The sequence below is a fragment of the Amphibalanus amphitrite genome, unplaced genomic scaffold (genome assembly GCF_019059575.1).
Source record: "Amphibalanus amphitrite isolate SeventyFive unplaced genomic scaffold, NRLGWU_Aamphi_draft 000096F_arrow, whole genome shotgun sequence".
Classification (NCBI taxonomy): Eukaryota; Metazoa; Arthropoda; class Thecostraca; order Balanomorpha; family Balanidae; genus Amphibalanus; species Amphibalanus amphitrite.
Window position 1 is genome coordinate 929,266 of NW_024881591.1, and position 9,946 is coordinate 939,211.

Consider the following 9,946-nt stretch of genomic DNA (forward strand, 5'->3'; position numbering starts at 1 on the left):
AATTTGAAGGTGTAAAAAATACCTAAGGTTTGGTCGGGCCGCTGCCACACAAACTGTATAGAAAGCTTGGCTCATGGGTGTCGATGTATAAAAGTTTATTGGCGGTGGCATATCTACGCACCAGATCACCGTATCGGATTGATACCGGAGCGCGAGATGCGTAAACATCATCCAAATTACCTCAGACCAGCCTTCATAGCCTTCTCACAGATGCATACAGTGTACCCACATAACCAGTTTCAATCACCGAAACTTCAGATGCCTGCTGTTGCGGCCGAACCTGTTGACAATACTTAATCGTAATCCATATAGATGCCATGATGCACGTAAAGTAGGATCAATCCGTTAAGACCAAAGACGTGTTTTATGCATCGTAGAGCGTAGATAGTTTTGGTTACGGAGCGAGCGAAGCGAGCGGAGTCTTACGTAGAATAATGGTCTTTTCACGTCAGTTCCGTGCAAAATACATTAACGCTTGGCGTTAGAGGTGCAACCGGCCCCCCGCTTCCTGGAGGTGCCCGGCATATGAGGGAGCCGGCCACAGAGGGTGCGGGCGCCAATAGGAGGCTAGATAAGCGCCAGCGGTCGGGTAAGCAAATACGGCCCGCCCGGCCTGGCGAGGACACTGCGCCGGCCGCCGGGCGCCTCCAGTGCGTGAGTGGCACGTCAGACGGCGGCCGCTCTTGTTTTTCGTGCGTGCGCGCTCCAGCCGCTGCGATCATCTCCCGGAGATGGGACGCTCCACACGCGAAAGGGCATCCGGTAAGTCACGCCTGCTTGCTGGCGTCTCCCCATTGTGTCCAGGCTGTCACGACTCACGAGCGACCCCACTACCAGCAATCTTAGGCCCGCGGGCGCTCCGTGCCGGCGTACCTACCGCCCCCTCGTATTGTTGTGTTGAACATTTCAGAGTGGTCCACGTTCCACTCGTGTGTCGATTACTGCCGTGGCGATCACGTGGCGATTACTGCTCCTTTGCTTGTCTTACCGCCGACACGTCCCGCGCCGTCACGCCGCAGCTGACATCCCATGCTTATGTCATGATAGTTTCTCGGACGGCCAGTACGCCCTGCCCTACTATAACGCCCATCTCACCCGTCGCCGGTGAGATTTCCCGTCGGCTATTAGGCCGTCACGCCGCCGCTAGCATGGCTTCTATCGTCAGTCGCCTGGACTGTGCCGTCTTATACGCTGTCACGCCGCCGCTGACAATCAACTATCTCGCCCGTTGCACGGCCCGTCCCGTCTGTCATACGTGGTCAAGCCGCTGCTGACTACCTCTTCTGTCACACGGACTGTTCGTCTGTCATTTACACCGTCACGCCGACGCCAGACCTCGGTCTTGCCGCCGCCGCCCCTGCCTCGCCCGTCACCCAACATGTCACGCCGCCGCTGACACACCCAACCGTCACGCCCGCTACGTTCGTCGTCACCGCTGTCATGCCGCCGCCGACAGCCCACCGTCACACCTGACGCTTCCGCTGGCTGTCCTGCCGTTTGCCACGACCCGCCCGCCGCCTGGCCGCCCCGCCGGCCGCCACCCGGTAACCCCTCCCCCCCCCCGCCCGGCCGACCGCCGCCGCGGCAACCCCTCCCCCCCCGCCGGCCGCCGCCCGGCCGCCCGGCCGCCCGCCGCCCAGCCGCCCCGCCGCACAGTGTGGCCGGGAGCCGGTTTAGCGCGAATTAAATATCCTGGCCTATACAGCTGACATCCAAAGTCATTTTCGGATTATTTGTGACTGATAAGATGATTTGATACGTTTTTCAACAAGTTGAGCCAAAATTCCGAGCTTGTATAATGAAAAATAATAATGTCAAACTGTGCTACCAGAGAAGGTACTGTTCTTAATTCCTTGGGCCTCGTGTAAGTATCGGTATCTTCTAGTGATGCGTAGCGATCGTAAGCCCGCTATTCATATTTAAGAAAAACTCGAAATTCGGAAGGGCTGTATGACATTAAATCGGTTATATACCTTTCTACCAATGTGAGAAGTAGTTAGAATAAAGATATGTATTTGAACAAAATATTCACTTTCAAAAGCTCATGCTCACTACCAGGTATCGCAAGTGGTGTGTGTCACACTCACAGCTCATCACATCACAGTTTGCAGACCTGCTGTCCTACTCCGTGCTGCTGCCGCTACTGCCGTCGCTGCTGCCGTGGTCACTCTCCTCGACTTCAGCCGAAGCTTCTGGCTCTGCCGACTGCGGCTCTGCGAGCAGGGCCAGGGTCTCTGGCTGCAGTCTGCCGTGCCGGCTCGAGTATAGGCGCCGGCGCCGCTGCAGACCAAGGCTGCTGACCAGAGGGTCACTGGCCACCATCATGTACCCGAGCAGGTCAGACATGGTGTGGACGCGACTGTCTTTTCGGGTGTGCCTCAAGCGGTACTGGCGCAGACGCTTGTTAGCTGCCTCTGCAGCCTCCTCGGACATGGTCCCGATCGGAAGGTGGCAGGAGTCCACCACAGCCGCCGAATGCGTCAAAAGCTTGTGCACTGTCGTGCTCATCGGGTGCTGGCCGTACAGCCTGACGTACAGCTCAGCCGTTTCTTCGCAGTACTTGGCGAGGGCGGTGGTGTCAAGCCGATGGAAGCAGCTTACAGCCTGGAGAATGGTGCCCATCCTGCTGATCAGCTGCTCATCCACGCCAGTGCACGCAGCAAAGTCGGCCGGCGAGCGGAAGGCACGGCGAGCGGTGTTTCCGTCGTTTGAGTTGCCGCTGCCTCCCGCTCGCGGCTCGTCGACGCGGAGCCCCATTCGGGACCTGAATGCCTCCTGCACCTCTTTCCGACGCTGCTGGCGGTGCTCGGTGGTATCCTGAGCTGCGGGAAGCCGGTAGCTGAGGTGCAAGAGGCAGTCAAACGATCGCAGCCAGCAGTGCAGCGTGCTGAGCCCGTACTGGAGATTGGTGACGGGCTGGACGGCGACAGCTTCCAGGTCGTTAAATCTCTTCAATGTCAGGCCGCACATGCTGCATCGCTGGGAAGAGGCTGTTCCCGTGGCGACGTTCACAGTCTTGCCGTCAACCTGTCGGTAGATTTCGTTATTATCGGAAATGAATGTCACCTAAATTTAATGAGGTTAGTGCCAGGTTAGTGCTTGTGCGAGGAACATGTTTATGAATAGTAAAAAAGGTCATGTCACCTAAATTTGGTGAAACATTTTGCTTTATTGATTTGTTTATCTGCCTAATCCAAAATGGCATAAGACGGCACAAGTTCATAAAATGAGCCATAAATTAAAACCATTTTACATATCAGTCACGGGCACGTACCATGCTCATTGTCAACTCGTAGTGGATGACGGCTGCCGGCATCCTGTACGGCTGCAGGTCGCTGATCTGGGAGTGGACCCTCTGTAGCTCCCGCTCGGTCAGGTCCTTGGTCTCTTTCGCCAGCTGCAGCCGGACTGGCCGACAGAAGCGGGTGGAGCTGGGCGTGGCGTTGTTCCACACCACTACACCTCTCTGGGTCTGCAGCCGCAGGGGTACGAGCGTCGTGGCGAACAGCTGGTCGTCGTGACGGACGCCGGCCTGTTTGTACTGGCTGTGACCAGACGACCCATCCATTCCCCACTTGCAGTAGAGGGTGAGATGGATCGGTGCCGCGTCCGCCAGACTCTCCAGGACCGGCCCCTGCAGCTGCACCAGTCTTGCTGCAGTGTGGTCCAGTAGTGGCTGTAGCTCCACCTTGGCCTCGCCAGGTAGAACTGAGATGGCCTCCGATCGTGGCAGGCACATGGCCTTGGCTTTGGCTACCTTCTTGAAAGCTGGATACAGCTGGCAGCCGCGCTCAACGGCAGACAGCCGCATGCTGTTGTATTGCGCCGTAGTGAGGTCCAGGTCGACCATCAGGGCCAGCGCCTCGTCCGTGGTGTAGCTGTCATGAGGCTCGCGCGTCGCGGTCGCCCTCGCCACGAGAGCGCTGCCACGGCGAGGGGAGCCAGCTTCTTCAAGCAGGTGTGACTCTCGGCGACGACCCTCCTGCCGTACAGCGGAGGCGGCAGCGAAAACCAGCGCGGGCGTGCTGGCTGAACGACGCAGTGCAGAGGTGGCCTTCTGCTTCGCCCTGCGTCCTTTCGCGGTAAAGGGCAGAGCTGGCCGCCCCCGTGTTCCTCCCGGGGTGCCGCAGATGGGCTCTTCGAGACACTCATCAGAATCCAGCCATAGGCGGTTCTTGTTTTCAAATATCGTTTTCGTGCGATGTGAGTTCTTCCAGCGGCTGAACAATGGCAGTAAGATATTTCTGCGAAGCCTTTGCAGCGTTTTTTCCGTTACCTCAAACTTTTCACCAAAGGTATGCTTTAAAAACAATGCAATATCTTCGGTAGCTGCGGTAATTATGCGTTTTTTCTCGAATAAATATACAAAAAATGCCCTTCGCTGTGATTAGCAATGCACGAAAATGCGGCCTTACTTTAAACGTCAGTGCAAGCAAGTAAACCATTCCGTACAAAACACGAATAAAGACACTTCGCCGGAAGTGACGAGTAATTCAGAACAACCAATCACAGCCTGACGTGGGTCACGGCAAACATACATCCAATGCCATTGGTGGCTGTATGAAGTGACGTAACAGTCGCAGGGCGGTAGCCGTGCGGCGGGCCTGAGCCTGTCCGGCCGCGCCGCCCCGGCTTAGGTCAGGTCACGCCGGGCGGGCCGCCGAGACGTTTTCAAAACTGAATTGACGGCAAATAGGCAAAAACTGGCAGCCAAAACTTGCTCGCTCATGTTCAGAAATGTGCAGAGAGTTCAGCCATGCCCTATTCGTCATATCCATTTTTATCCATTTTGATATTTTTCATCTTCTTTATAAATTACTATTTTGAGAACGATACACATGCAGGGCTCCTGTTCTAACTCCATTAACTCGAAAACCATTCATCGGAAAGTTACCATGATAACAGCAGCAGCTTCATTATGAATTGCGCTATCCAGTAATATGCTGTTTTTCTCATATATCATCTCAAAACTTCAGTTAAATTTACATTGAAAACTGAACATATTTTTCAGTACCATAGCCCGATATTAGAAACCGGAGCGTGGGTCTACTTTCGGCAGGGATATAGTCCTCAAATGGCAAAGTGGCTTGAAAATATGGTTCTATTCGATAACTTCAGACATTTTCCTACCCATTAATACGTATAAGTAGCAGTTTATCGAAAGTCAGGTTTTTGATTAAATTCGCGCTAAACTAGTGTTCGGCAAGACCGTGCGCCGACCGCCGCTCGGCCACCCCGCCGGCCGCCGCGCTGTCTCTCTGAGCCGGACTGTCACCTGCCACCGCCTGAGGCCGCCGGCCGTGCCTTTGTCTCCCGGCGGCACCTCCCTCCCGCCAGCCCCGCCCGCCGCGCGCACCCCGGCCTGGCCACCCTCCCATCCCGGGCCGCCGCCCGCGGCCCCTAGCCGCCCGTCTGTTTGCTTAGCGCTGCCTTTCCCACCGGTGCCCATTCTATCGCGCTCGCCCTGCTCATATACTCGCGTCCCTCTCTTACACTGACGACAAAACAACTCGCTATAACAACAACACTAACTAGCTATGACATTTCCGAGATCAGCTGATCTTTCATGTCATACCAAACTGTCATGCCCGCCGCGCTCTTCACCACCGCTATCACCGCCGGCCGTCTCTCCCGTTTGCCATTTTCCACCTAAGCCTGAGGGCTGTTCACGGGCCCTGTGTGCGGTCGGACCGTACACAGCCTCCAAGCTCCGCCCACTGCGTCCCCACGTCAGCCTTCCGTCACCGCACAGCAGCGACCGCTGTGGCCGGTCGGACTGGCCACAGCGGACCGTCCACCATGACGTCATGACGCAGCCATGACGTCAGAGCCGTCTACCCATCCCCCTGGTCACCCTGCCAGTCACTGCGGCGCCTCTCTGGACCGGGACCGGGCTGTCTCCGGCCACCGCCGCGCCAGCCGCACGTTTGTTTACTGGCGTCCCCCCTTAGCTGGTGCACTTGTCTCGCCGCGCTCACCGCCGCGACCGGTCCCTGGCCACCCTATCAGTATCGGGCCGGTGGCCCCCAGCCGTAAGTCTGTTTGCTTAGCGCCGCCCTCCTCACCAGCGCTCGTTGTTTTGCGCTCATCTGTCGCAGAACGCTGCGTCCATAGTTGTGTGGTGGTTAGCGTGACGGATCCGTTTGTGTGCCGTTAGGACTATCGCCAGGGTGTCCCGGTTCGATCCCAGGTGGCGCCGGACCTTTGCGCTGCGTTAGGCAATGTATCTTCAGCACAGGGGGCTGCGCGCCTGCGCATCGCGCCTTTGTTGCCCTACACCGCTACGTCACGAGCCGTCACGCTGCTGCCGGTCATGCCCGTTACACGGCCACCGCGTCTGTCACATGCTGCTGTCAAGCCACCACCACCGGCCGACCTGTCAGGTTCATCGCACGAGCTGCCTATCCGTCACATACCGCTACCACGCCGATGCCGTCACGCCGCTGCCGACAACCTGGCACTGTCACGCCGCTGCGGACAATCATCTATCATCCCCGCCGCACAGGCTATCCGCCTGTCACGAACCACTGCCACGCCGCCGCTGACACTTCTGTCATGTCTAACGCACTGAGTGTCCGTCCGCCATATATGTAGGTACTGCTATCACGCTGCTTCCGACCGTTCACGATCATGTCTAGCCCAAGCGCCCGGACCGACACGCCTCCCACATACCGTCGCCATGCTGACACTCCAGTTCTACCCATCCCGGCCGCCGCCCGGACCACCCCGTACGTCTTAACCGCTGCCGCGCCGCCGCGCCGCCAACGGCACCGGGCACACCTACCACGGCAATCGCCAGGCCCACCCCCTCTGTCACATACCACCATCCCGCCGTTACCACAAGCACTCCTATCATCTACCCAGCCACCCCGGCTGTCATGCCGCCGCCGACAGAACCTTCGTCATGCCAGCGCTCTAGCCGCAGGCCTGTCACACGTCAACGTCACTCCGCCGCTGACAGAGCAACGGTCATGTCCGACGCCGACGGCGGCCCGTGTACCACGCCGTCCCCCACCCGCCGCCTAGACCGCCCGCCGACAGCACTCGTTCTGCCGCGCCCGCCGCCGCGGCCGGCCTGATAACCCTCTCGTCTCGGGCCGTTGCTCGTAGGCGCCTGTTTGCTCAGCGCCCCCCCCCCCCCCCCCACCTCAGCGCTCTTGTACCGCGTTCGCTCGCCGCGGACAAGCGCAGCCTCGTGTTGTGTTGGTTAGAGTGCGGGTAACCACCGACAATTCGGGCCAAATCGCACGGTGACCAGCTTGATTCCAGGAATCGGCGGACTTGTATGCATTGTTGTGAGGTATCCGTCCCTACCAGGAATAATTTTGTCTACCTGAATGTTAGGAGACAATAAGATAAACAAGACCCCTCCCGACACATGCTTTGTGAGACACAAGCTACCTAGGTGGCGCATCCTATCCACCATTGCACATCTGTTGCATCTGTATTTCAGTTATATTCTATTATCATTTACATTAACAGCGCTTCTCGCCGGATCACTTCAAAGACGACGGTTCTCACTTGACTTTGCCCCATAACCAGGGATGCGGAGCCGGAGCCGGAGTCGGAGCCGGAGCCGCCGGAGCCGGCATATTTTGCCCGGAGCCGGAGCCGGAGCCGGAGCCGTGAAACAATATAGCCCGGAGCCGGAGCCGGAGCCGGAGCCGCCAAAAAAGGGGGCGACTCCGGCTCCTTTTTATTTTTTGAAGAGGAAAAAAAATAATTGACCTAGTTCGGTTTGACAGTACAAGGCAGTAAAACATATGGTACTTACGTCATGGGCCATCAAGTGAATGAAAAAATCCGAATATCCCCAGTATCCCACAGTACGCAAACAACTTCCTGTTTGCTCTCCCCCCCCCCCACGTCTACTGCATCCCCAGAACATGAGGACCAGTCATCAGGTGACGGCCATTGTTTTCAAACCAGTGCAGTGGACTGCGACTCCCAGCACCGTCTCATCCCACACACCCCCCACCCCTCACCCCCCAATGCAGCCGAGACGGGTGTCAGCTTACGATGGTTCACTGAACTCCGATTCGCGGCGACTGCGTTTCCAATGCCATCGCTTCCTAGCCCTTTGTTCTGGTATATAGGGCCTTGGTTCTGCCAGTTCTCTCCGAGGTGCGTTTGCGCGGGGACGCGGTGAGCCGGTCATGGCAAAGAGTAACGCGTATAACCAATCCAATTTTTCTTCCACCCGTATTTAATTGATTGCGTAGGGGATGTACTGAGTCGGAGCCGGAGCCGCCGGAGCCGGAGCCGCCGGAGCCGGACCATTTTACTCGGAGCCGGAGCCGGAGCCGGAGCCGCCATAACATTTCACCCGGAGCCGGAGCCGGAGCCGGAGCCGATTTTTTTCTCCGGAGCCGGAGCCGGAGCCGGAGCCGTCTGAAATTTCCACGGCTCCGCATCCCTGCCCATAACTGTGCCAAACTGACTAGGCGTCCCTCCCATCTCACGTCAGTCCAACAACTCCACTTACGCTGTCGATTGTCGAACACGCCTCAACAATGTCCCACCGCTGCTGTCATGCCTCTCCGGACAACCCGTGCCGTGCCCGACACGGGCGTCTTACCCGTTGCCTATACTACTGTCATGTCCTGCCGACAGCCCTCAGCCCTGAGCCCAGCGCAGCGGTATACGCACGCCGCGGCTAACAGCCGCACCGTAACGTTTCGCAATTACCGTACGACCGTCACGTATGTACTGACACCATGCCCTGCGCTGTCACTGACCGCCCCGCCCGTTCGTCATGTCGTTCCCGCCGCCGCCTAACCCGCTGTCGGAGGCCGCGCCGTCCCTCGGGCTCGGACTGCGGCCAGCCACCGCCGGCGATCGCCAACCGCGCGCTTGTTTGCTAGGCGCCCACTCTCCTCCCTGCCCGCACTTGTATGGGCGACGCCGTTATCCGCCGGCCTCCCACCCGCTCTTGGCAGCCCTCGCGGCTCAGTGGTTTGCCCGGGCGGCATGTGCGCCGTGTGTCTCTGGGATCCCAGTGACCAGGCTCAGTCCCAGAGAGCTATGGAAGTTTGTACAGCGATACCGGGCGCGAAATCCAGCGCTGCGCCCCTGCTACGCCCCGTTTCCACTCACTTTCTACTCAGCGTGGCCGGTTGGTGACGCATTAAACGTTTGCTAATGCTATCCCGTGACCTCACAGCGGCCGTCACCGAGCTCGTTTATTCCACCCCAAAAGTCCCGGGGTACTTATGATCCCCCCGCGCCCGCCTGGCATACCTCATGCCGCCCCTTGCCGGCATCGTGCCCATACATTTGGGCAAATTTTGGCGTCTTTCAGCTAGGGAGAGCTGGAACACACGCAATAGGAGCTGGCGGAGGTCGAGGCCGCACTACGCCAAATCCTCCCGGATACCGAGGTAAGAGACGGGTAGGTCCGGCCCCTCAGTTCAGGCTCATCACACCACGCAGGCACCGGCGACGCCAACGTTAATGGTCTTTTCACGTCAGTTCCGTGCAAAATACATTAACGCTTGGCGTTAGAGGTGCAACCGGCCCCCCGCTTCCTGGAGGTGCCCGGCATATGAGGGAGCCGGCCACAGAGGGTGCGGGCGCCAATAGGAGGCTAGATAAGCGCCAGCGGTCGGGTAAGCAAATACGGCCCGCCCGGCCTGGCGAGGACACTGCGCCGGCCGCCGGGCGCCTCCAGTGCGTGAGTGGCACGTCAGACGGCGGCCGCTCTTGTTTTTCGTTTTTTTTTTCTTTCTTATTTTTCCTTTGTCTCCTTCCGTCAACTCCGGCGTCTTTCAGCTAGGGAGAGCTGGAACACACGCAATAGGAGCTGGCGGAGGTCGAGGCCGCACTACGCCAAATCCTCCCGGATACCGAGGTAAGAGACGGGTAGGTCCGGCCCCTCAGTTCAGGCTCATCACACCACGCAGGCACCGGCGACGCCAACGTTAACGGAAATTTCTGAGTATGAGCG

The 9,946-nt window shown here is 58.3% G+C and overlaps 1 protein-coding gene across 1 annotated transcript; it reads right to left on the bottom strand.

Moving 5' to 3' along the window:
• Positions 1-1,912: 1,912 nt before the first annotated feature.
• On the bottom strand, positions 1,913-6,681 carry LOC122380360. Its single transcript, XM_043363447.1, has 3 exons — positions 6,673-6,681; positions 3,275-3,982; positions 1,913-3,027 (listed from the first exon to the last, which is right to left on the bottom strand). The coding sequence occupies exons 1-3, from the start codon at positions 6,679-6,681 to the stop codon at positions 2,122-2,124; spliced, it is 1,623 nt and encodes a 540-aa protein (XP_043219382.1). The 3' UTR covers positions 1,913-2,121.
• Positions 6,682-9,946: the final 3,265 nt, after the last annotated feature.

What these genes read in the sequence shown, in the direction of transcription:
- LOC122380360 (XM_043363447.1), bottom strand. An exon ending in ACGAGTTGACAATGAGCATG is followed by an intron (nt 3,028 to 3,274) that starts GTACGTGCCCGT and finishes ATCTACCGACAG; the next exon opens with GTTGACGGCAAGACTGTGAA.